General features: G+C 46.5%; 2 protein-coding genes across 2 annotated transcripts; both read left to right on the forward strand.

Moving 5' to 3' along the window:
- Nucleotides 1-7,686: 7,686 nt before the first annotated feature.
- Nucleotides 7,687-9,964, forward strand: LOC136522601 (glycosyltransferase family 92 protein Os08g0121900-like). The gene has a single exon (XM_066516402.1). The coding sequence runs from the start codon at nt 7,969-7,971 to the stop codon at nt 9,790-9,792; it is 1,824 nt and encodes a 607-aa protein (XP_066372499.1). The 5' UTR covers nt 7,687-7,968; the 3' UTR covers nt 9,793-9,964.
- A 5,984-nt stretch (nt 9,965-15,948) lies between these two features.
- LOC136524769 (probable staphylococcal-like nuclease CAN1) lies at nt 15,949-16,882 on the forward strand. Its single transcript, XM_066518022.1, has 5 exons — nt 15,949-16,068; nt 16,147-16,264; nt 16,361-16,481; nt 16,579-16,764; nt 16,876-16,882. Exons 1-5 carry the CDS (start codon nt 15,949-15,951, stop codon nt 16,880-16,882), a joined length of 552 nt encoding a protein of 183 aa, XP_066374119.1.
- The last annotated feature ends 9,880 nt before the right edge of the window (nt 16,883-26,762 follow it).

Here is a 26,762-nt window from a genome sequence, read left to right on the forward strand (position 1 = left end):
TGCCACTCCAGAACCAGAGGTACGTACAGTTCTGAACTTCTGAATGATCCGGTTGCACCTGCACACTGGAACTGGAATGTTTTATTCAGTTCACAGTTACATTGTAATCGTCCCCAGGATTTTCAATTTCGATTTAAAAAAAAAAATCGGCCACCCCTGAAATTACCGAATTCGCGAAATTTGGCAACTGGTTTCTTGTGGGTTATACAACATTTTCACCTCCTTTTAATGAAATACGTGGCATGACACAATCATGAAAAGTAACTCCTTAAGAGAATGACAATGCTGGATGCTTGGTTTGAAGAGAAAAAAAAACAGTAAGCAAGCACCATTGGTGCTGGTACAATCCTGCAAGGCATAAGGTACATTACATACAGCTATGAGCTATCGGCTGCTCCACATTTATAGTGCTTTAACATTTATTCAGACATGAATAGCACAGGGTGATACAAATTACCAAATGAAGTTTTATAGTGCTTCAAATTTTTGTCTACTTCATGAAGTCAAATCATTTGAAGAAACAAAGTTTAATCTAATCAGAATGCCAACACAAATGGAAACCTATGGTCACTTTATTTGTCCTCCGTGTTGCAGTCTATTCATCATCCTTCGAACAGCTCTTGCAGCATCTCTTCCAGCTCCTGGGGAGTGAATTTTGGGTTGGTAACTTTGCTATCCTCTATGTATCTTGTATAGTCTGGAATTATTTTTTCGATGACAGCTTTGCGCAGCCTTTTCCTAAGCTCAGGATCTGGGACCTTCCACAGCTTTTGGGTAGTGTAGGTCTTCTGAAATTCAGACTCGAACTTGGACAGTGGGGAGTGGTTTCGCCCCAGGCACAGTGGTGTAGGATTGGACAAGCATGACAACATCGGTGCCCAAGATACCTCTATATAAGTCTCTGTACTGCTCAACTTTGCGAGTGACGGCTGCCACATTGACTACGATATAAGAGTATTTGAGCTTATCCCATATGAAGTTTGAGTTGTTGAGTAGGAATAAGAACCTGAGGCCTTTATCTAGGAATAAGTGTGACTTGGTGGTGAGCTTTTCTTCAAGACAAGACACCAACTCCGAGACGAGGCTGTGGAAAGGTGGTGCCTCTCCATGTCCGGCACATACTTACCAAGGCTAGCTGCTTGGGATACTAATGGATCAAGTGTCCAGCAATCGTACAGAAGAAACTTGATGTGATTCATTACTGAGCAAGTGGCCTCGTGAATGTCCGATGATCCTTGTGGAGTTTGAGTAGCTAATAACGAGTCCTCCATTGACTTGAGGACACGAGTCCTAATCTCCTCCAATGCGCTCCATATGCCCTCAAACGCCTTGCCCTGCTTTGCTGACAAGAGGCTTACCATTTCCTTCTCTATCCTTTCAACCTCTGCAGGGGTCGACGAATGGAACTGCAATCTGATCCCCGATAACGCCTTGGGGAGAGCACTATGTATATGGAGACAGGAAACGACAGAGTCTAAGATGTACGGTGGACCACGTATAGAAAGAGATTTACTAAACATGACATCATCAACAAAACACAAGCATTTTTTTTATAGAAAAGGCCAAAAAAAAAAACAGTGCGAACTGTACCGGATCCAGACTAGTAGTAGCTTGTTTGCCGCTCTCAGGAGGAAGTGGAAGCTCTACCTCTTCCTCGCTAATACCAGGCATGCCCACAGAGCCACCATGACCATGGTCGGGAAAGAAAGACTCGGTGAGACGAATGGTTTCCATGATTTGTGTGAGAGCTCGGATCCAGCTACATGTCTCACCTACCGTAGGGTGCCCGAGTACCAACGTAGATGCAGCAACATCGAGTTGGAGAACATACATGCTGCGATTCACTGACCCTGCACGGAAGAATTCTTGGACCAGGCTTTCGATGTGCTTCATCCTCTTCTCCTTCAACGTTTCCCCGGTTTCTTTGCGGGGCTTCTTGGTTGGTTGAACAAACTCGGCATCGTTTTTGTCGGCTTCAATAATCCAGGACGTGCCCACCCTGAGCTCCGACTCCATAGAGATACTAGAGGAGTGGCGAGAGGCGCTCCCGCTAGATGGTACCTGATCTGGAGCTGCTGCTAATGGTTCCAGTCTCCTCGTGGCGCCGGCGGGTAGCTCCAAGAAGGCCCCCGGCCGCCATCCCTGCCCGTCGCCAGAAGAAGAAGCTTACAACTGAGACTGAGAGGGAGCGTTTGCGTTTGGAACTTTTGTTTTGGATTGAAGACAGAACATGCGCGGTGTGGATGATAGTGTCGCCTTTTCAAAGCTTAATTTGGGCCAGGATTCCATTCCATCCACGAAACGACAGTGTCGGGCGGGCCAGAACGCGTTTTTTCCACGTCGTGTGTTTACAGACAGACAGTCTTTGACCAGGGCCCCAAACAAAGCTGCTGCACTGGCCCACAATGTCACGCGGCAGCAGCTCTCTCTTGTTGTGGCTGCAGAATGTTGTTGCGCGTAAAGGAAAATCCCCAAAGGCATAAGTAGTTATCAATTCCATTCCGGTAATGCACGTGATGATTGACTGTCTAGCGTTAATCCTGCTCTTATTCTGAATGAGCAAGCTAGCGTTAATCCTGTCGTGTCTGAATTAAGACGCCTCCTGAAACTGAAAGCAAATTGTTGTTGCTGGTGCAGGACGCGGCCACGGGCAAGTACCTGTTGGCGCTGACAGTAGGCTACACTGAGAAAGCCAATGTCAACGCCACCGTCCACAAGTTCGACGTGGTGCTGTTCCACTACGACGGCAAGACGACGGAGTGGGACGACGACTTCGCGTGGTCCAGGCAGAACGCCATCCATGTCAGCGCCAGGGAGCAGGCGAAATGGTGGAACGCGAAGCGGTTCCTGCACCCCCGGCTTCGTGGCGCCCCACGACTACGTCGTCTTCCTGTGGGACGAGGACGTGGACGCCACCTTCTTCGACGCCGACGAGTACGTGCGCATCGTCCGGAAGCAGGGGCTGGACATCGCCACAGCCACGGGGGTCCTGCGTGCACACGCATACGACGTCACCGTCCGGCCGGAGGACCGGCGGAAACGGAAGAACGCCAGTGGAGGGCGGCGGGAGCGGCGGGGGGGGGTAGGGGACACGGTTGGGAAGCGCCAGTGGACCGAGTTCCACGCATTCACCTGGAGACTGCAGAACGCCGAAGACAAGGCCCATCAGGCCGCTCTGGTTTCTCTCCAAATCAGAGAGAAGGCCGAGGCCCTAGTCCTACCACCCTCTCTCGCTCTTCTCTCCCATAAATTTATTATAAAAGAAAAAAAACAACGACGCTGTCAGGAGTAATAGCTTTCATGCGATTGAGATTGTAATGAGCCCCTAAGCTAGACTTAAGTCTGCACTTTGCTTATGGCGGGAGCACCAAAACTCTGTCTCATTGTCTGAACTTGATGGTTTGCTTTTTCAAATATAAAGCGTGGGTGACCTTTTGTGTCAAAAAAAAACAAACAGACAGAGGGAAGCGTTTGTTTTTCATTAAAGACGAAGGTACTGTTGATGTTGTTATACTCGACATGCATTTTATTTTTTGCGCATAATGTGTGAACCCTTGTGTATACATATTCTATTTAGTAGTACATATTACTAGCATCACAATGCTAAATACTTGAATCGGATTGTATTTTGGATCAAAAGTGAGTATTTCACTGAGAAAAATCTGCCGGTCACGTTAAATCTATATGCTCTTCCTATCAAGAAACCAAGCATACCCAATTATGTGTTTCTGGCTCTCTTGTTGACTGTTCATGAATCGCGCTCCATGGACGACACCAACAAGGGAATACCCGAGCTTGAAATCCTGACTATGAATCGTCATTTCGTAACAAGCAAGGGCAAAGCCAGTAATTATACATAGAGGGGCACTGGTCCCCCAATATCCGCCATTTGTAACAAGTAGTATACTGAAAAATATTACATATTTGCTAGCATTGTGTGTTGCATTGGGTTTCAAAAGTCACACAATTATATGTATTTTTCATTTAACGCATATAAAAGAAATGTCTTGCGTTCATCATAGTTTGAATTGAATACACACATGGGTAATAGAAACACCTTGTATGGTCAAACGTAAGCACGTCCTTAGGAGCCAATGATTGAAAATCTACCATAAAAACCTAAGTTGTTTAGATTGTGGTGGAGATATCATCTTTTGAAGTGCAAAACTTTCAGACCCACCTTCAATTTCAAAATCTTAGCAAAACATACTAACTTTTTTTTAAAACCAAAAAGCATACTAACTTTCATACATGTAGTCGAAAAGGATACCTGCATCTCAGCAAAAACATATGGAAAATTAACTTTCAATCTGATCATACAACTTTTCAGGTGCTGCACATTTAGCATGGTATCGAAGTGACAACATAATATATAAGTTGTACGTCAAATTGTAATGTGCGGACATTTTTGCTGTAAAAAAAAGCAAGCAAAGGGAAAGCACATGTTTTTTGATTAAAATGACCGTTGATGCATGGTGTCGCCATTATTTTTTATTTTTGCAAATGTGTAAACCTTTGTACTCCGTATATTTCAAGATAGCATATTCTATTTATTAGTAGGAATTACTAGCCTCACGTTACTTATGGACCATGTTGAATACTTGAATTGGCTTGTATTTTGGACCAAAAGTGAGTATTTCACTGAGAAAATTCCGCCGGTCATCTTAAATTTGTATGCTTTTTGTATCAAAGAACCATGCATACCGTAATCTACATGGACCCCTATATACACCGTCCAAATCAGACACGATGGTCTTCAGCAGGTCCTTCGTTCAAACACGATGGCTCTGGTCTCCCATACCATCATCCCACTGGCTCCCCCTCACCCTCCCGCGTCATTATAATAAATTAAATTACATAGACAGCACCTTTAGCTTTGACTAAGATAACACAGGAATAAAGGTAATTACTACGATGAATGACATTCATCGCAGTAATTACCTTCGAGTCTAAAGGCCTCTAGGATTCTTAAAACGCAGGGATAAAGAAAACGTACGTAGAATTGAAGTTGCACGAAAATAAAAAAGAAAGCTTTCGTGAGATCCAATCCAACCTCATGCTAGCTAGTAATCTGAAGAAAATTCACAGGTGTGTTTACAGCCTGTTTGGGAGGCCGTATCGTATCGTAGATTATTTACTGCTGGCTGGTTTGGTGTGAGAGAAAAACACTGTTCCTGGCTGGAAATTTACGATCGTTTACGAGCAAGCGAACAGGCTGTTTAATGTTTTGATATGGATAAGCTAGGGTGGTAGCCACATGTAGCTTTAGCTTCTCTAAGAAGCAACTTGACCTTTGAGCCACATCCATCCAATGAGTTTATGGTTGGTATATATCTACACAAGGCAAAATTATGACCAATATTGTCTTTGAAGATATGAAATTTCAAAGAAAAAGGAATTAAATATTTTTGAAAGTATTTTTCATAGGTGAACATAATTAACATGTATATATTTTACACCGTGAATCTATATATAATATATATGGCTTGTTATGCACTGATGTATGTGCCAACCAGGCCAATCTCAATGTCGAGTTTAATTTATGACACAATTACCAACACTGCCACATCATCTTTTGTGTTCGCAACTGTAACAATGGGTTTTATTTAGATAAAACTCTACTAAAGTTTCTATATCTCTCTTCGTAATTAATTTATCAACTCAGCAAATTTGCCAATATGTCACAACATTAAATAAGAATAAAACACCTTTGAAATACCCATTGAGACTGATTTAATGGTTAAAGTTAACGAAGCTTGACCGGCAAAAAAACTAAAGACCGTGTCTTGAATCTGGACCAAATTATGGTGGTATTATCGTGCGTGTCATCATCATGGCACCGTAGAGCCATATACATGACTTGTATTATTGAGTGAAGACCAACTCTTGCTTGGAATCGTGAAAACGTTCTCTCTCTGTCCTTTGAGGCTTTGACTGAGATAACATTTGTAGCTGCATCTAATATACATCGCCATGTTCGTTTGGGTTTGTTTAACTTATAAGATGTACTATTTCAGCCAACGAACAGTACTTTTCTCTCACACTAAATCAGTCAACTGTACTTTCAGCCATGGTTTATCAACCAAATAAACCCAAACGAACAGGGCGTATATCGTCATCCCCTCTGCCACCATCTATCAAATCAACATCATGCATGAATTGAAGCAAGGCCTTGTTTAGATTGCAAGTTTTTTCACTCTCTCTTCATCACATCAAATCTTTGGACACATGCATGGAGTATTAAATGTAGATAAAAAAAATAACTAATTACACAGTTTGATTGTAAATTACGAGACGAATCTTTTGAGCCTAGTTAGGCCATGATTGGACAATAATTGTCAAATACAAACGAAAGTGCTACAGTACCAAATATTGATTCCTAACCCCAATCTAAACAAGGCCAAATAGGATGACAACTTGCTAGTTGTTTTCGAGTAGCGTGTTGGGATCGGAGGAAGGTGGAGATGAAAACAAAGGAAGTTGTTGAAAGATTAAGGCCTTGTTTGGATACAATGTATTCTTGTATTTTTAGAAAAATACCATGGTTTTGTGAAATGTTTTGGTTTTAGAGTGACATGAAGTGTTTGGGTGCAATAAACTTTATAGTTTTGAATACCATGGTATTATTGAAACTGTAGTCTTTTCGGAGTTTTAAAAACTTCACTCTAGACCTCTTTTTTCTAAACCACGGTTTTGCACATCAATGGTTCTAAAACTACAGTTTTTGATACTGTAGTTTCTTAATACTACACCGTCCAAACAAGGCCTAAATTGGATGAACAGGGATGGAGGGAGATTAGATTACATACATACTCCTTGTGTCCTTGAAAGAATGTTGTTTTTGTTTTATGAGAAGTCAAACACTTTTAATTTTGACCAAATATGGTAGCGTTATTCTACACCTTAAGGGTAGAATAACTATTCTACACCAAGACACAAAATACTGAATAATACTGGCCATGAATACTGAGTAATACTGACAAGCGTTCAGTATCAGTCAGTAGTACGCGTCAGTATCACGAAATATTGAACACGAAATACTGAATAATACTGACACGTGAGGCAAGTACTGAATTTTGTTTAGTATAACACCCAGTAGCTAAAAACTGACCACAAAAATAATGATTGATGCTAAACAGTGCTCGGTAGTACGTGTCAGTATCACGAAATACTGAGTAATACTGGCTTGCGAGTACTGAATAGTACTGAATTTTGTTCAGATAACAGTTTGGTGTAGAATAGTTCTTCTACACTTAGGGTGTAGAATAGCATTTGTATGACCAAATATTAACAAGAAAATGTGTATAATTAATTTTTTATTAGATAAATCATTAAATAATACTCTTTTAAGGACAGAAAGAGTAGTTGTTAATGAAACAAGGAAGGATGACTGGACTTGGCTTGTTTTAATTTATTTATTTTTTGAATGTCACCGGTGGGATTATTCCCCCACCTGAATATATATATTAATGAAGCCCCAAAGCGGCTCGTTTGATGATTACAAATGTGGATGAGGATTTACAACATACAAGATTACAGTGGGGTTTGCATTGCTGATTCAAAAACAGCACACCATTTGTCAGCTATTGGTTTAATTTGGTCTCAAAGGGCCGGCATATGCATGATGCATCGTATAGTTGATACTCGATAGCTAGTCGGTCCCAGTCAGCGGGTCAGATCAGACCGAGACCTACAGAAACAAGAAGAGCACGTTCTCTTGTTTCTTTCTAAAGTACCTCCAGCGACCCTAGTTCGTAGGAAGTTTCCATAACCGAACTCAACGAACTCGCGTCCAATTCCATTCAAAACACGCGACCATCGAGTCCTATCTAGTGGGTCGGTCCTACCTACCGTGGACCAACCGCGTGCCGCATATATATGCCACGCAAATACATAGAGCTGATGATGACAAGAGAAGAAGCCAGCAGGCGGCGCTGACTCAGCCCACCCCGCGTTTTCTTCATCATCATGGGCCAATCGCCAGCCATGCAGCCGCCGCCGCCCTCGCCGCACCGCCACGCCACCACCAGGGCCCTACTACGCCTGCTCTTCCTCGTCGCCCTCTCCCTCGCCGCGCTGCTCGCCTTCGTCACCTCCACCCCGTCCTCCGCTTCCTCCTCGCCCGCGCGCCGCGCCCTGCAGCTCGTGCCGCCGCGCCGCCACCGCCAGCCGCTAACCACCCTCCGCGCCGCCCGGCCGAGGGACGAGGACGAGGCCAGGCCCACCTCTCCCGTGGCCCCACGAGCGGTGGGGCAGGACCACCACAACTCGGACTCGTCGGACCTCGACGCCGTGCTGCTCCCGGACTGGGAGGTCCTCGTCCTGCTCCGCCCCGGCGACGACGACGCGCCCTCCGGCAACGCCACGTGCGCGTTCCCTGGCGGGGCCAGGTCCCCGGCGCGACCGCTCGGGAGGATGCCCGCGTCCGGCCGCCGAGCCTACACCTGCGCCATGCCGAGGCCGGAGCGCCGCCACAGCAGGCCCTTCCGCGCGCCACGCCTCGTTGTCGCCACGCTGTCGTCTTCGGCGGCGGCAGCGCGGTCGTTGACGCCGGAGATGATGCGGTGGAGCGGCCGCCTCGTGTACGACTCCGCCGTGCTCGACAGCGCCGGCAACGTCCTCGTGTTCGCCAAGGGAGTCAACCCGCGCCAGGGTGTCAACCGCGACGCCTTGGACGTCCAGTGCATCTACTACCTCCGCAGCAGTGCCGCCATTGGAAACGGAGACAGAGAGGTCGTCGCCTCGCTCCCGGCCGCCACATCGGCGCAGCAGGTCTTCCGGTGCCCGCCCCCGCCGAGCACCGCCGCGTCTCCAGCCGAGGCGCAGCAGCTCCGCGTCACGCTCGCCGTGGCTGGAGAGGACCCCATCCCCTCGGTGGCGACCTATAACACGGAGCCAGCCAAGACGACTGCGATGACGACTACGAAGAAGAAGCTCATCTGCGCCTGCACCGTGGTCCGCGACGTGGCCAAGTTCCTCCGGGAGTGGGTGGTCTACCACGCAGCCGTGGGCGTCGACCGCTTCTACCTCTACGACAACGGGAGCGGGGATGACCTGGACGGCCAGGTGCGCCAGCTCAGCGCGGAGGGCTTCAATGTATCCACACACGCCTGGCCCTGGCCCAAGACGCAGGAGGCCGGGTTCTCCTACGCGGCCGCGGCGCACCTAGATTCGTGCGAGTGGATGGCGTTCGTCGACGTCGACGAGTTCATCTTCTCCCCGGACTGGGACGGGTCAGGCAAGCCGACCAAATCCATGCTCCGGTCCGTCGTCACCGCCGTCGAGCCTGATGTCGGCCAGGTCACGCTAGGGTGCAAGGATTTCGGGCCTTCAGGGCAAACCAAGCACCCAAAAGAGGGAGTCACCCAAGGGTACACATGTCGGAGGCGAGCTGAGGAGCGGCACAAGTCGCTCGTCAGGCTCGACTCTGTGGCTCCGTCATTGATGAACTCCGTCCACCATTTCGAGCTTCGGTCCGAGTTCAAGTGGGAGCGATCGAGGGATGCGAGGGTGAACCACTACAAGTACCAAGCTTGGGACGAGTTCAAGGTGAAGTTCCGCCGCCGCGTGTCCACCTACGTGGCGGACTGGACCGACCGGGTCAACTATGGGTCCAAGGACCGCACACCCGGCCTAGGGTTCGAGGCAGTCGAACCGGCCAGGTGGCCACACAAGTTCTGCGAGGTGGAGGACACCCTGCTCCGGGACGTGACGCGGAGGTGGTTTGGTGCTGGATTCACCAACAAGCTTGCTCACCGGCCAGTTGGAGGGATAACTCACAGCAGCTCATAGTATTAGTTTTGGTATATACTCTTATTCATTGGACACAGAAACATACAGGTATATACAGAATAGATTAGGGGGAGAATTCATTTTGATTCTTTCAACACGGAAACATAAGGGTTCGTTAATCATTTTTTTATGTGATTTAACAAAGGTGTACAAAGATGGTTAGGAGGAGGTGTAACGTTATCTATATGCCTTTCTTGTTGCAGCGGATTGGCACTGGCAAGAAATGTGTACAAAAAGCAAACTGAGTCGTCGTTGCTTACCTTCAATTCTTTATTTGTATTCTAATATAATATATAATCATTCATGCATCATACAGTATGCTTCCATGTGATTGGCAGGTGGAATGAGAGCATCATGTGAATGTGATGTTGGCATCAGCAAATATGCTAACGTGTATGTGTGATGATAACTTGTCCTTGTCTTAAGAAAAAAAAAACTTGATAGTTTTAATCAAGCAAAGTTACATTCTGCAACTCCAAAGGCCCCCAGATGTACCTTTCTATTCCAACTTCACAGGGCCCGCTGCAAGAGAACACACATTCTTCTGTTAAAGGATTAGAGTCCTTCAGTTAAAGGATCATAGTCTTTTTCTGTGTGTCATTATAAAAGTTTAAAATTCTATATGTACTATTAAAAAATTTAAGCTGTCACAAGTGTCAACTTTTCTTTTTTTTCGCTCTCAACATCCTCCCAACCCTATCCTCTCCACGTCCTCCACCGCTTGCTCCCACTGTCTAGCGTCACCTCGCTGCCTCCCGCTGCTTCGGGACCGAGCTCGCCTGCGCCGCCCGCAGTGGCCAGGTCTTCGCTTGAACGTATCAGCCATGCTTATTAGATATGATACAATATTTTTATCTCACAATAAAACAACATGAACTAGCTTATAAGCCACAGAAACGATCAAGCGAACAGGCTGAGCGTGAGCGACGTTTGCGGCGGCCGAGGCGTGTCCGGCCCGGAGCTCGCCCACGCGTCATCGGCGCTAGCGTCGAAGCAGCAGCCAAGATGGTCCGCGGTGGGCATCGGGGTTCTCCTGAGGCTGCCGCGCGCATGGACGCCGGAGGAGGACGCGCGCCTGGCCAAGGAGAACGGCTTCGGGAACTGACGACGGGGAGCTGCGACGCCTGGTGGCGTGCCTCATGGAGCAGCGATGGAAAGAGATCCGCAAGAGGCCAGCGCCCAAGAAAAGCAGCGCACCACCCGCGCTGGATCAAGAAGCTACAGCAGGATCTGGTCCTCCACGGGTGCGTCGTCGCCTGATCTAGCGTCATCGGATCCACGACCGTCGTCGTCACCACCATCCTCAAGCTTGCCGGCGGCCTCTCGTCTAAAGTTCTCCGTGCCCCGCGATTAGCACTTCCAAATATTTTAGTCGGTTCTTTTTTGCCGGAAAAGGAAGAATGAGCCAGCAGAGCCATCTGTAGTGAGGTTTCAACGTGTCATAATTCTCCTACAGATGATCTTTATGTCATGTTCAGAACTTGAGACGGATCCCTCGGCCAATCCGTTTCATACACATTAAATAGCATGCCACCTAGAATTTTTTTTATAATGGCCCCGTTCGCTGGTCTGAAACTTGGCTGAAAAAACACTGTTCTGGCTGAATTGTTGCGAGAAAAATACTATTCCGATTAAAAAATAAGCCGAACAAGCCGAATATAGAGTAAGCCGAACAGGGCCAACGTGGCAAAGGAATGAAGAAGAGACAAGAGAGAAGGAACCAGTTTCATCTGGATGAAACCTTATGTGCACGGTTTCCAACTCTTGACGAGTCTTACAGCCCGTTCGCTGGTTAGTTTCTGGGCTGATAAGCCTAACTGATATTGGTTTGTTGTGAGAGAAAAACATTGTTGGCTGACTGATAAGCCCTGGCTGAACAGAGTCTATCTCTATCTCTATCTCTACAACTAAAAACATGAAAAGCAATCGTTCAACCGACAGACCCATCTCACCCCATAAAATGTTTACCCAGCGGCAGACCATCCCACCTCGAAAAAAATCTCCCACCCGTGGCATCCCTCGTCCCCTCCCCGAAAAAACTCGTGGCATCCCTCCTGGAAAAAAAGAAGGATTAATTGAATATGTGCCATTATAATTCTTCCGTTTTTTAAGCACACCATTACAACTCATGAAACTATACCAGTGCCATTATAATTGTTTCCTACTTTGAAATACACCATTATGTACACCCGAAGAAGTATTGGGCCAACTTTCAGGCGTCTTAAGGCTAACGTATTTTCATATGGACGCTTTTGCCCCTGCTAGTCTCTCTCTATCCACTCTATGACGTATCGGGCCCACTTGTCATCCCTCTCGCCCCACCCGTCAGATCCATCATCCTCCTCGCTCTTCTTCGCTCTCGTGCACAAGCAAGCTGTAGATGCTCGGAGTTTAGGAAGAACGAGGCGCTACTCCACGTGCGGCCGCGCTCGCCCCTCCCGTGGTGTCCCTCCGCGCGCGGCGCTCCCTGGCGCTCCTCCGCCCGTGGTCGCGCCACCAACCGTGCTCGTCCCTCTCGCCAGCAGCCCAGACACCGACGATGACGGCGGGCTCCAACAGCGCGCGTAGGTCGTCCTCGCTCGGCGGCGACCTCGCCCACGCGGGCAGACACCTCGGCCTCTGTCCACAGCACGGAGTCGATGTCGACCTCGGTGCTCACCATGATATGGAATCTTGATATTGTACTTCTTCTCTAGCTCATTCTTCATAGCCTTTGGACCCATCTCAGGATTATCCTTCAGCGGTGGTATAACTGTTGGCATTTCTAACATCAATCTTTGCTAGGTTGTCATCCCCAGCATGATGCCAGAAATGTTTGTTGATAATTATAAGACACTTATGAGAATGATGCAACTATGCATATAGGGATGTGCAAGCGCACAAATAATTTACCATTATAGCATTTCACCCGGGAGTATTTCTAGGTATCGTTATTTATATTTTTACCATAGGAAAGGCCTGGCGTTAGGAATATGACAACAACTTATACTATGATGGAGAGATAAACCATGATTAATCAATCTACTCATAACAGGGATAAGTCACGAGATAAAGAAATGATAAATGATAAGTGACAAGTCATAAATAATATGAATCACTCAGAGTACTCCTTTCTATAGCATTAGCATGACTAGGTAGAACTTAGAAGAATATTCCTATGTCATTCTTAATTACAAGTCAAAGCATACGATGATTAGTGCAATTATACTTAGTAATCATGGCTAAGATCAACTTCATATCTACACATGAGGGATATTACTAAGGAAGATTAAGAACAGAGCTTATCTTCCTTCGCAACCAGATCCTACTTATCCTATATTCGGGGAGTGGACTACAAAGAACTCAACAGGACTGTCACATCCATGATCTACCACATGACCCGGAATATAGGGTGCATCCATAGATAAACAACGTATAAGCACCATGCTTACACAATGTCGACCACTCACCCCAGGTACCTTAGAGCAAGTGCTATACGAACTTATGCTTGAATATAATGATAATCTAGCTATACTAGGCATATAATCAAAGTAGACGATGAACATGATAACAAAGAACATAAATAATATTAAGAGCAATGTCAAATCAATTGTAGCAAACATAATGTAAGATGCAAGAGAGGATACAGAAGGTTTTACCAAGCCGCGCTCTTGACACGATCAGGAATCCAAGCGAAGCTTGCCTCCTTATATTCCTATCTTAGCTAGCTATGCCCTAGAATATGGTGGAGCTCTGAGGATGATCAGGGTTTCTAACTTCTCAAATGACTTGATGCCTCAGGGAGGCAAGGGCTTGCTTATATAGGTCGGAGCATCAATTCTGTACCCTCGGGTCAAACCGACCTTAATCAATGATGGAGATGAAAATCCTAAGGTGGTAGAGAACCGACGTAACGAAGCGGAGGTTGACGGGTGGGGTCCCAAGCCGGTCGGCCTACAGGTGGGGCCGGTCGGCCCCACTTGTTGACCTCTCCCTCTCTGCTTTGGTGTGGTGCCCTCTGGTGTCTTCTAGATCCTTCCTATGTTGGTGCCAATGCGGAATATACAATTAATCCTGACGAGTGGGTCCTCTCTTGACGGTTTTCTGAATAAACCTTGCAGAAACACAGATTCACCAAAACCTGTGAAAATTATTAGTTTAAACCCCTAAGTCTATGTTGGTTATTGCTTTTATGCACTTATTCAAGTTTCATTGAGGGTTTATAATAGTTGTTAACTACCGTCAACAATAGCCCTCTCAACAATCCATGCCTGGGATGCCATCTTTCCAAGAACTCTACTTCTTGAAGCACACTTGTGGGTAGCCTTATTGATCTGGATCTGCACACACACAGAATAGGACATGAACAAATGTCAAAAATAGTTAAGATAAGGACATCTACAACATGCAAATAACAAGAAAAAAGGTTACATCAATTGGACAAAAAAAGTGTTAGTATTGGTACCCTGACACAGCCATCCTTATGTGTCCTAGCTCTAATTTTCCATGGGCAGCCCTTGGAACTGCAGTGGCCTCTAAACCTCTCTTTGTCAGACTTCTCTATCCCCAATTCAAACTCATTCACAATGGCATGCTGCCTAACTGCCATCCTAAAATCATTTATGCAAGAATACAGTGTCCCAACACTCATGTTAGGGTTGTCTCTATCCCAAGTGAACACTGGCTCATCTTGCAAGTCATCAGTAATAGGGATTGCAGCCTCATTCATTTCAGCCTCCACCTCAGCAGGTATGTTAGGAACATGCACCTCATCTGCAGCAGCCTCGTCTACTGCCTTGAAACCAAAAGCCTCATAGATTTGGTCCTCAATTACCACAGCATTAGCTTCACCATCACAGTCCTCATGTGGTAGTATAGTCAATGTGCTCCAATCAACAACATTTCCTTTAGCTTTACCTTCTTCAGGAGTACTGCAAGTGTCACCTAAGCCTTCAGTATTTTCTGCATGTCCTGCATTTGTCACACCAGATGTGGCAGCAGTAGTAGAAGACCCACCTTTGTTTGCTCTGCTAACCACATCATTGAGCCCAGCTGCATATTTCTCAACAACATCACGGCTAACATGCATTACCTTCTCATCCATCCTACACATAATCATCTCCTCAAACTGATCACTACTAGTAACCTTCCACTTTGTTGCACTATCAATGTCAACACCCCAAACAAGCAGTTGCTGACTGGAGCCCCAGATGATCTTGGTGCCATATCTTCTATAAAGCCATTCAGTGTGTACACATTGCTTGTGTCAAACCACAGGTCATGTTCTTGAGCCTCTATGTCAAGCACTCCATAGTCATTAACCAAAGTGTACTTATCAACCCTAACATGGATTCTAAAAGCATTGCCAAGATCAATCCTGACAATAACATACAAATAAAAGAAGTCGGGAGTTAGGACAGAACCAACTCCGCAGATTACATCACATACAAGGCAATAACAAAGAAACATACCACAGGGGTCAGGGAGACAACAACATGGTGTCTAATGGTTTGCCCTACATCCGAATCCTACATCAACACACGCAAATCAGGAACCCTACCCAAGCATTACATGGCATCCACGAAACCCTAACATCAGTTATCGCATCCCAACCACAGATGCCGCCCGTAGGGAGAAGAAGGGAGTAGATCTAACCTTGTAGGCCGTCGTGCCGTCCTGCGACTTGACGCCAGCGTCTCCAAGCACCGACTAGCCGTGGCCTACTCCACCAGCCGCCTCGATCTCCTGCCGCCCCGGGGAAACTGAGGGATTGAAACCTAGAGAGTGGACTGAGCAGACAGGAAGGGGGGAGACGACTCGCGTTAAGTGGGATACGGCGGGGGCAGATTGGACATTTTGCGTCGGTCTTCGAGGGCTCCTTGCCACGCTGGCTGTCTGATCTGGCTTGCCACATCAGTAAAAATGGCAAAACCATAGGCGAGTTACTGTTTTCTGGGGCATTTTTATAGTTGGCACGATAAATCTGGCAATCGGAGAGTTGGCCACCATATCTGTGGCAAATAATTAGAAATCCCCAGAACTGCTGCCGCAGGGGTTTTCAAATCCCAGAGCGGATTTCCAAGCCCGTACCCCAAACCCACGCCGAGATCTCGTCTTTGGATTCTTCGTCGCCCGGTGAGCGAGCCAGCTGGGCGGGAGTAGCAGGAGGCGGCGGCCATGGGGAAAAGCATATACCGGTTCCTGTGCGGCCTCTGCGCGCCCTCGTCGTCGGACCACGGGCTCCACGACGTGCACCCCGCCGTCGCCGCGCTCGGCCGCGACATCCTCAACTTCCTTGTAAAACGCTAACTAACATCTCGCTCAGATTTGTAAAACGCTAGCTGCCACGCTAAAATTTCTTTGTGCTCACGTAAGGTACAAGAAGCTGCTGGTGGTGGCATGGAAGAAAACCCGGCCGCCGCCGAAGACGCCGGAGGAAGCTGCACGCTTCGTTGTGCAGACGCTCAAGAACCATCAGAAAGCAGATGTCGAGGTACCCAACCGAATGCATAGCCCCAAACTACAACAGTGATGTACGGGCAATAACCAACATTAATTGGTTTGATGGTTTCTGCTTGTGTTCGCCCAGGGCTTCTTGGCTTTCTACGGCCTGACTGCCACATCCAAACATGGCAGCAGGAGCTCCCGCACCCACTGCTCCCCCGCCACCCAAACCTCAGGGCGCCAAGTTCGAGCTGCACACGCTCCCTGTAAGACTCCAGCCGGCTCCCTTTCCCATCAGCCATTTACTGAAATTTTTCCATGCTCGCGCGTACGGGCTAACGAGTGTTCTTGCTGGTTTATCAGATTGACCCCAAGAGACTGGCTGATGGCTGATGGCACACCATCAACGTGTATGTGGGTGGACACGGCGGATCCCTGGGAGTCCGGCAGCGTGCCCCGTGAGGTGCAGAAGGCCGCGGCGGAGCGGGCCGCCAAGAACTACCAGAAGGCCGACGCGCTGCAGAAGATCATAGTGGACGCTGGATACAGGTTTCTTGAAGTTCGTTCGCATCGATCCTTATTTAATCAAAGTATCATCAGATGGCTTCGTTCATCTCATTCTTTTTTTTGTGTCGAGAACACATCTTACATTTGGTTCAGGTTCTGACAGTGACAGCTAAGTCTAAATATGTGACGCCATGAAGGTGCCACTGTCATTTGCCATGAGGTGTGAGTGCTCGTTTAGTTCTCAAAAAGTTTTCCAAAAAGTGCTACAGTAGTCATCACATCGAATTTTGCGATACGTGTATGGAGCATTAAATGTAGACGAAAAAAAACTAATTGCACAGTTTGATTGGAAATTGCGAGACGAACGTTTTGAGCCTAATTAGTCCATGATTGAACACTAATTGTCAAATAAAAACGAAATTGCTACAGTAGCCAAATTCCCAAAAATCGTGAACTAAACACGCACTGAGTAGGCAATGGGGTAATAGGCCTAGGATTGGAGGCCACGGTCAGGGTCTGAAAGCATCTAGGCCCCTAGTTGGATTTCGGTGATTAATGTCAATACAAAGATTACTATGACTAACGTGTGTTTTGCAGAGACAAGTAAGTTAGGTCATGGTAATGGAGATCGATTGGGCAATCGAGGTTGTCATGCCCCTACGATGGAAATCATTTCGGTTTTCAAAGGATGGACGACAAGGTTAAGGATAACTAGTTCTAAGTGTCGATTGAAGTTGGAGAGACACTTAGAGTAGTTTAGGACTTTGTTTTTTTTCCTTTGGCCGTACTATGAAGGGGGGTATGAACGGGTAGCTTGACCTAGTTGAGTCTAGTGAGTTAGGTGTGGTGCACACTTGTTAAAACTAGCTCTAGGTAGCTCCTATGAATGCCTAAGATCCTTTGGAGCAAACTTCATTCACATATGTTCAGAAGTTGGAAGTGAATGGAGGGTCAAATACTGACCGGACGCTGGCTCCGGTGCGATCGGACGCTGGCCGCAGGGTCCGGTCAGTTCATTTGACCGAGAAGATCAAGTCTGGTGTGACCGGACGCTGGGAGGTCATGTGACCGGACGCTGAGGGCCAGCGTCCGGTCAACTCCAGTAAGGGTCCAGACTTGGAAAAGTGTGACCGGACGCGTCCGGTCAGTGTGACCGGACCCTGAGTATCCAGCGTCCGGTCGTTTACAGTAAGCATCCAATAGCGACCGGATGCGTCCGGTCGGTACTAACCGGACCCTGACAGCGTCCGGTCATCACTTGAATGCTAGTTCGCGGGTTGAACTGACCGGAGCGTCCGGTCATCACGACTGGAGCGTCCGGTCATCCCGCAGAAGCTCATAACGGTTCGTTTTTCAGGCTGGCTTATAAATAGAAGCTCCACTCGTGAGTGGAGTATCCTTTGCTCATTCCAACAGCTGAGAAACACGTTTGTGAGTGCCAAGAAGAGCAAAATCCTAGTGAGGTGTTTGTGATTTGAGAATCCAAGAGAGTAGCCTCACTAGCAAATCAAGAGTAGCAAAGTGTGCATCCATCTTCTCATTAGGCTTCGCGTGGTCAAGTGAGAGTTCGTGCTTGTTACTCTTGGTGATCGCCATCACCTAGACGGCTTGGTGGTGATTGGGAGTTTGGTGTTCACCCGGCGGAGCTTGTGGGTGACCCAACTCAAGTTGTGAGCGGCTTTGGGTGATTCGCCGCGACGGAGTGTCGAAGAATCAACCCGTAGAGAGCACTTGATCCTTGCGCGGATCAAGGGGGAGCTACACCCTTGCGCGGGTGCTCCAACGAGGACTAGTGGGGAGTTGCGACTCTCCGATACCTCGGCAAAACATCGCCGCGTTTCTTTCTCTCTCTACTTACTTTGAGCTCTTACTTTGAGTATTTACTTTGAGCAATTCAATACTTGTTTTACATCCATAGAATTGCTTGCTAGAGTAAGTTTGGAACATAGGTTGAGAGGTTGTTGTGCATTAGTTTGATACAAACACTTTTCTAGGCACAAGGGGTTAATTGGGCTATCCGTAGGATTTGATTATTGCAAGAGAATTTAGAATTAGCCCAATTCACCCCCCCCTCTTGGGCATCTTGATCCTTTCAATTGGTATCAGAGCCTCGTGCTCACTTTTTAAGCTTAATCGCTTAGAGCAAGATGTCTCACGGGGATGGACCTCCTCCTATCTTTGAGGGAGATGATTTTCCATATTGGAAAATCCGCATGGAGGCATACTTAGAAGCTCTAGATGTTGGAATTCTTAGAGCCGCCTCTCAAGGGTTCCCCGCACCTAGGAATGCCGCACAACTTCAAGGCGATGAAGTGAATTATGAGAAATGGAATGCAAAGGCTCGCAACACCATTTTTAGAGGCCTTTGCAAAGAGGTGTTCAATCGTGTAAGGAACCACAAAGACGCCCATGCTCTATGGTCGGACGTTTGTGCGCTCCATGAGGGAACCAAGAGTGAGCGTGAGGAGCGCTATCATCTTGTGATTAAAAAGCTAAATTCTTTTGAGATGTTTTCCAAAGAAAGTGCTAATGAGATGTATTCTCGATTAAATGTTCTTGTAGAGGAAGTCAATGGGCTTGGACTTACTCAAATGTCACCATCCGATGTTGTGAGAAAAATCTTGAGTGTCCTCCCCATTGATAAATATGGACACATTGTGACCGTGCTACATCAAGGTGATCTTTCCACCGCTACACCGACACAAATCTTGGGAAAGATCAATGCTCATGAGATGTACATGCACATCACACCACAAGATAGCTCATCCTCTACAAAGAAGAAAGAGAAGGACTTAGCATTCAAAGCTAGCCAAGACAAGAGTAAAGCAAGACTTGAGTATGAGAGCTCAAGTGATGAAGATGATGAAGAAAGCCTTGCCCTCATGGTGAAGAAGACCACCAAGATGCTAAAAAGGCTAAACAAGAGTGGCATCAAGTTCGACGGCAAGAAGAAGAAGTTCTTCACAAGCTCAAGAAGAAAGCCAATCTCCGAGATGGATTGCTACAATTGTGGCGAACTTGGCCACTTAGCTCATCAATGCACAAAGCCCAAGAAAGACAAGTTCAAGAACAAGGGCAAGAAAGATGATTCAAGTGATGAAGATGAAAAGAAAAAGAACAAGCCATACAAGAAGAGAGATGGCAAAAAGAGGGACTTCTACAAGAAGAAGAAGAGTGGCAAGGCCTACATTGTCGGTGATTGGCTCACGGACATTGATTCATCAAGTGGATCATCCGATGATGATAGTGACGATGAAAAGGTGGCCGCCATTGCTATTGATCTTGCATCTTCACCGCCACCATCGCCATCATCCTCTACACACCTATGCCTTATGGCCAAAGGTGAACGCAAGGTAACTAAGAGTGATGATAGTAGTGATGATGAACATGCTAGTGATGATGATAGTGATAGCGATGATGATGACTCACCCACTTATGATGATCTTGTCAAAATACTAAGAAAATATACTAAGATCATTAGAAAGAGTAGAGCTACAAATGAAAAACTTGATGCTAAAAATGATTCACTTTTAGCTAAGTGTGATACATTAGAAAAGGCTAATGATGAGCTCAAAGAAACAAATGATTCTATATCATCCAAACTCAAGAAGCTCAAATCTTCTAAGAAAGAGCTTAAAGATAAAAATGATAAACTTGAGTGGGTGCACAATGAGCTTGTCACTAGTCACCATAAGCTAAAAGATGAATATACAACTCTAAAGATCAATTATGATACCCTTATTATTGCACAAGAATTCTTACCAAATGAGCCACATGATGCTACTAACCATGTTGTTAAGATTGATATAGCTACCTCATGTGATGATTTAATTGATGAAAGCATTGAGCATGGATCTAGTAGCAAGGGCAAACAAGTGGTTGAGTGCAATGACTATGATGAGTATGTCAAGCTCAAGAGTGACAATGAGAAGCTCATGAAAGATCTTAAAGAGATGAAAAGTCACAACACCATTGTGCTAGAAACTCTTGATCATGACAAAGAGGTGATCCTTGAGAATGAGAAGCTAAAAGAAGAAATCAAGAAACTCAAGGAGGAGAAGAACAATGATATTCTCAAGGAAGAGAACAAGAAGCTCAAGATGGAGAAAGAGCATCCCAAAGTGGGATTGAGCAAGTTTGCTAGAGGCAAGCATCTCCAAAGTGAGCTACTCATGAATACCGTCATGAAGATGGATAGAAGTGGCATTGGATATATGGCAAGTGTAGAGAAGAAGAAGGCTCAAGCTCAACACCAACAATCAAAGCCAAAGCCAAAGCCAAAGAGATGTTTTGAGTGTGGACAAGAAGGTCACTTTGCTCATGAGTGTCAAACTCCACCACCACAACCCTTGCCCAAGCATGCTAGACCCTTTGCTTTCAATGCTCACTACATGCTTAGAAAAGATTCGAGTGGAAAGATGAAAGTCATGTTCTTAGGTCCCCCCAACAAGAGTAGGCCTAAGAAAGTTTGGGTGGCTAAGTCACTTGTTGAGAAGGTGAAGGGCCCTCAACAAGCTTGGATCCCTAAAGCTTGAATCTCTTGTGTGTAGGTGAACTACAAGACCGGTGGAAGTCATTGGGTTATTGATAGTGGTTGCACTCAACATATGACCGGTGATCCTCGTATGTTCACCTCACTAGATGAAGAGGTAGAAGGACAAGAGAAAATAACATTTGGAGATAATTCAAAGGGCAAGGTTAAAGGATTGGGCAAAGTGGCAATATCAAATGATCATTCCATCTCCAATGTGCTCTATGTTGCTTCATTGAGCTTCAACTTGCTATCCGTTGGGCAATTGTGTGATCTTGGCTTTCAATGCTTATTCACCGAGAAGGAGGTGGTTGTATCCAAGGTAGATGACAATCAAGTGATATTCAATGGATTTAGATACAACAACTTATATCTAGTTGACTTCACCTCCGAAGATGCAAACTTGAAGACTTGCCTATTCACCAAAACAACACTTGGGTGGCTATGGCATAGAAGACTTGCTCATGTTGGGATGAGCTCACTCAAGAAGCTTATGAAGAATGATTTGGTGAGAGGGTTGAAGGATGTGAAGTTTGAGAAGGACAAGCTTTGTAGTGCATGTCAAGCCGGCAAGCAAGTTGCAAACACTCATCCAACCAAAGCTTTCATGTCAACCACAAGAGTGCTAGAACTCCTACACATGGATTTATTTGGACCAACAACATACAAGAGTTTGGGAGGAAATCTCTATTGTCTTGTGATTGTGGATGACTATTCAAGATATACATGGGTGTTCTTCCTTCATGACAAATCCGAAGTTGCATCTTGTTTCAAGAAGTTTGCCAAGAGAGCTCAAAATGAATTTGAAATGAAGCTCAAGAAGATAAGAAGTGACAATGGCAAAGAGTTTGACAACACAAATATAGAAGCTTATTGTGATGAAGTTGGAATCAAACATGAAGTCTCCGCAACCTATACTCCTCAACAAAATGGTGTAGTTGAGAGGAAGAACCGGACTTTGATCACTCTTGCAAGGACAATGCTAGATGAGTACAACACCCCCGAAGCTCTATGGGCGGAAGCAATCAACACCGCATGTTATGCATCCAACCGCCTATTTCTTCAAAAGTTCCTTGTCAAGACTCCATATGAGTTGCTCAATGGGAAGAAGCCGGACGTCTCCTTCTTTAGGGTGTTTGGTTGCAAGTGCTACATCTACAAGAAGCGGCAACACCTAGGGAAGTTTCAAAGGCGTTGTGATATAGGTTTTCTTATTGGTTACTCATTGAAGTCCAAAGCATATAGAGTATTTAATCATGCCACCGGCTTGGTTGAAGAAACATATGATGTGGAATTTGATGAATCTAATGGCTCCCAAGGAGCACATGAGAATCTTGATGATGTAGGTGATGAACCATTGAGGGAGGCTATGAAGAATATTCCGGTGGGAGACATCAAGCCAAAAGATGATGAAGATGATGTACAAGTCATTAATCAACCCTCTTCATCAAATGTACCATAAGATGGTGAAAAAGTTGGGAGAGTAGAAAATGAAGATACTCATATCTCCCATGAGCAAATGGTGGTACAAGCACAAGATGTTGATGCTCCACAACCTCCTCCTCAAGTGGTCAATAGAAGAAATACACCTCTCCTACAAGATCATCCACAAGATCTCATCATAGGGAGTCCAACAAAGGGGGTGATGACCCGATCTCAAAAGCTTACTTCATTTATTGCTCATCACTCTTTTGTCTCTTGCTATGAGCCTACCAAGGTAGAAGATGCTCTTAAAGATCCGGATTGGATCAATGCCATGCATGAAGAGTTGAACAACTTCACTCGCAATGAAGTTTGGAATCTTGAAGAGCGACCAAAAGATGCAAGAGTCATTGGAACAAAGTGGGTGTTCCGCAACAAGCAAGATGATCAAGGTGTTGTTGTGAGGAACAAGGCAAGACTAGTGGCAAAGGGGTTCTCTCAAGTTGAAGGTCTAGATTTTGGAGAAACCTTTGCACCGGTTGCAAGATTAGAAACCATCCGTATCCTTCTTGCATATGCATCACATCATGAAATGAAACTATATCAAATGGATGTGAAAAGTGCATTCTTAAATGGCTTTATTAATGAACTAGTCTATGTTGATCAACCTCCCGGGTTTGAAGACCCTAGATATCCTAATCATGTTTATAGTTTGTACAAGGCACTATATGGGCTTAAGCAAGCCCCAAGAGCTTGGTATGAGCGCCTTCGGGACTTTCTTATTGAAAAGGGCTTCACCATTGGGAAGGTCGACACCACACTATTCACCAAGAAGCTTGATGGGCATATCTTCATTTGTCAAGTATATGTTGATGATATCATCTTTGGATCATCAAATGAAGACTCATGCAAAGAATTTGGTGAATTGATGTCTAAGGAGTTCGAGATGTCAATGATTGGTGAGCTTACATTCTTTCTTGGTTTTCAAGTCAAGCAAATGAAAGAAGGCATATTCATCTCTCAAGAGAAATACACAAAAGATCTTCTCAAGAGATTCAAGATGGATGAATGTAAGCCAATCAAGACCCCAATGCCTACCAATGGACATCTCGGCCTAGATGAGGGAGGTAACTCGGTTGATCAAACTCTCTACCGTTCTATGATTGGTAGCTTGTTATATTTAACCGCATCTAGGCCCGACATCATGTTTAGTGTATGTATGTGTGCTAGATTTCAAGCTAGTCCTAAGGAAACACATTTAATTGCCGTAAAAAGAATCCTTAGGTATCTTAAGCACACACCAAGCATAGGCATTTGGTATCCCAAAGGAGCGTTATTTGAATTAATTGGCTATTCCGATTCGGACTACGCCGGATGCAAAGTTGATAGAAAGAGCACATCCGGAGGGTGCCATTTGCTTGGTAGATCACTTGTGTCTTGGTCCTCTAAGAAACAAAATAGTGTGGCTTTGTCCACCGCCGAAGCGGAATACATTGCCGCGGGTGCTTGTTGTGCACAAATATTATACATGAAACAAACTTTACTAGACTATGGAGTAGTTCTAGAGAAAGTACCTCTTTTGTGCGACAATGAAAGTGCGGTAAAACTTGCAAATAATCCGGTTCAACATTCTCGCACCAAGCATATAGATATCCGCCATCACTTTCTAAGAGATCATGTAGCCAAAAATGATATATCACTAGAGGGTGTAAGATCCGAAGATCAATTAGCGGATATCTTTACTAAACCGTTAGATGAAGCTACATTTTGTAGATTGCGGAATGAGTTCAATGTACTTGATTTTAGTAACTTCACTAAAAATTGAGCTTGTGTTGTCCCTTGCATTCATTGTAATATACAACATGTTTAATTTGTAGCAATGCATATAGGGCTTGTCTAACATGGTTAAGATAACCGCCGAAAAGCGTGTGAAGAAGCTTAACCTTGGATCAAACTTGACAAGCAACTAGATTTACTTACAAGCATTACATATGCATGAATGTTGGTTTGTCGTTTTGTTCCATTTGCCCTCTTGTTGCCTATTTTCTTAAAAAGAATTATAGCCTAAGGCAAAATATTTTGAAAAATATGAGGGTTTGAGAGAGGTCACTCACATCAGTCCCAATTGGTGTTTATTTGGATCTTATTCAAGTTGGGACTTGATTGGGAACAGGCAGCGCAAAGGAAGGTTGAAGGATTGCTGAAAAAGGTGCACCGGACGCTGCACCGGACGCTGCATGTCCAGTGTCCGGTCAGTTCACAGGAGGTGAACTGCTGTTGAAGGAGTGACCGGACGCTGCGTCTGTGCGTCCGGTCAGAAAGGGCTCAGCGTCCGGTCGATCGGAGGATGACAAAGTTAAACTGACCGGACCCTGCCTGCGTCCGGTCATGGACCACCGGACGCGTCCGGTCGCGATTCCAGAGGATTTGGACCTCTCTGGAATCGACCGGACGCTGGGTGGTAGCGTCCGGTCGCTACCACCGGAGCGTCCGGTCAGTAGATCTCGCGCGTCTTAAGGACTCTTTTCCCGTTTCCTTTTCTATCACGTGTAGGGGGATTACTTAACTGACCGCAACCCCTGTCTCTCGTTGAACCCTAGCCCGAGCCGCCGCCGCATCGCCACCGTGACCCGCGCCCAAGTCGCCGCCGCACTGTTGCGCCGCCGCCTCCTCGCGCCTCACCTCGCGCCCGCGCCTCCGTACCCCTGCCCAGCCGCGCCGCCGCAGCCTCCCGTGCCCGCAGCCGAGCCTCGCGCCCCTGGCCTAGCGCGCCAGCAAGCCTCGCGGCTCGTCCCACGCGCCACCGCCTGCTCAGCTCCTCGCCGGCCTTCTCGCGCCCAAGCTCGTCGATCCACCGTTGCCAGGCTGCTCGTCTTGCCCTATCCTCCCATTGGTTGGTAAGGCGAGTTCTGCGTTTCAATCTTGATCTCCAATTGTGATCTAGATCAATTCTAAATGCACTGATTTCCAATTGCATTCAGGGCGTTTGACCTAACCCTAGCCCAGTTCCGAGGATCCTCCGCGTGACATCTTATCTCTTCTCGGTTCGCTGTTTGTCAGGTAGAAAGCCACTCGATTCAATTTCGCATCTACATTGCTTTCTCTATTAGGGTTTCGTATCTATTAGCAATATGGTATTTATTTGTATATCCATCTATTCTATCGTGCAGCGAGTCGGTTCCGTTGTGGTTCAATTGGCAGTTGGCAGTTAACTCGGAGCCAAGCTCGTGAGTAAGGATCGAGGCCAAGCCTCGAAAGCGACAGTTTGACAGTTGATCTTCATCAGCGTCAGTTCACCATCTTGTCAGTTCAGATGGCTCGCACCAAGAATGTTGGTGGTGGCCCAGGTGAAGATGATCGGAGGCCCCCGCCTCGTCAGCCAGCCGGATCCAAGGGCAAATCAACCAAGCAAGTAACATCCAAGAAGCGGAAGTACCCCGACGCAGAGACAGCCAGAGCAGCAGCTGTTGCAGAGGCCGCAGAGCGTGCCGAGAGAGGTGGCACCCGCAGCGGAGTTGTCATTGCAGATCAGCCAGTTTCACCCGCAGTCAGAGCTGCGATTGAGGAGGTTGAGCGTCATCATGGTAGTCCAGCAGGGACTGCCACGTTTGCAGGACGACGGGTTGCCATTGAGGAGGGTCCGTCAGCACAGCTGCAGCCTCCACCAGCAGAGCCTCAGCTAGCCTAGGAGACTCAGGAGAGTCAGGAGACCGAGCCGGCACCTAAGCTACGCCGCTCGAGTCGTACCAGTGCTGCAGTTCCACCGAGGCCAGCTACACGGCGCAGGGGTTCACGCCCTCTGCCCAGACCACAGGGTCCGCCTCCAGTGGTTCACCTTGACTTGAGGGCCGCTACAGCCAGGCAGGTTCAGCAGCTGCGGTTTGTTGAGTTTGAGGTTTGGTTCCCTCCGAGGAGGGATGAGAGAGCAGCTGAGGGGTTCTACACGCCACTGCAGGAGGATTTCTACAATGCATATCTAAACAGTGGGGCAGTGTTCAGATCACAGAGGGTCTGTCCGATAGAGTCCATTGTGGCAGCAGCCGGAGAGGGCATTCGGCAATACTTGTCATATTTGCCAGGACTGTCA

This window comes from Miscanthus floridulus, chromosome 18 (genome assembly GCF_019320115.1).
Source record: "Miscanthus floridulus cultivar M001 chromosome 18, ASM1932011v1, whole genome shotgun sequence".
Classification (NCBI taxonomy): Eukaryota; Viridiplantae; Streptophyta; class Magnoliopsida; order Poales; family Poaceae; genus Miscanthus; species Miscanthus floridulus.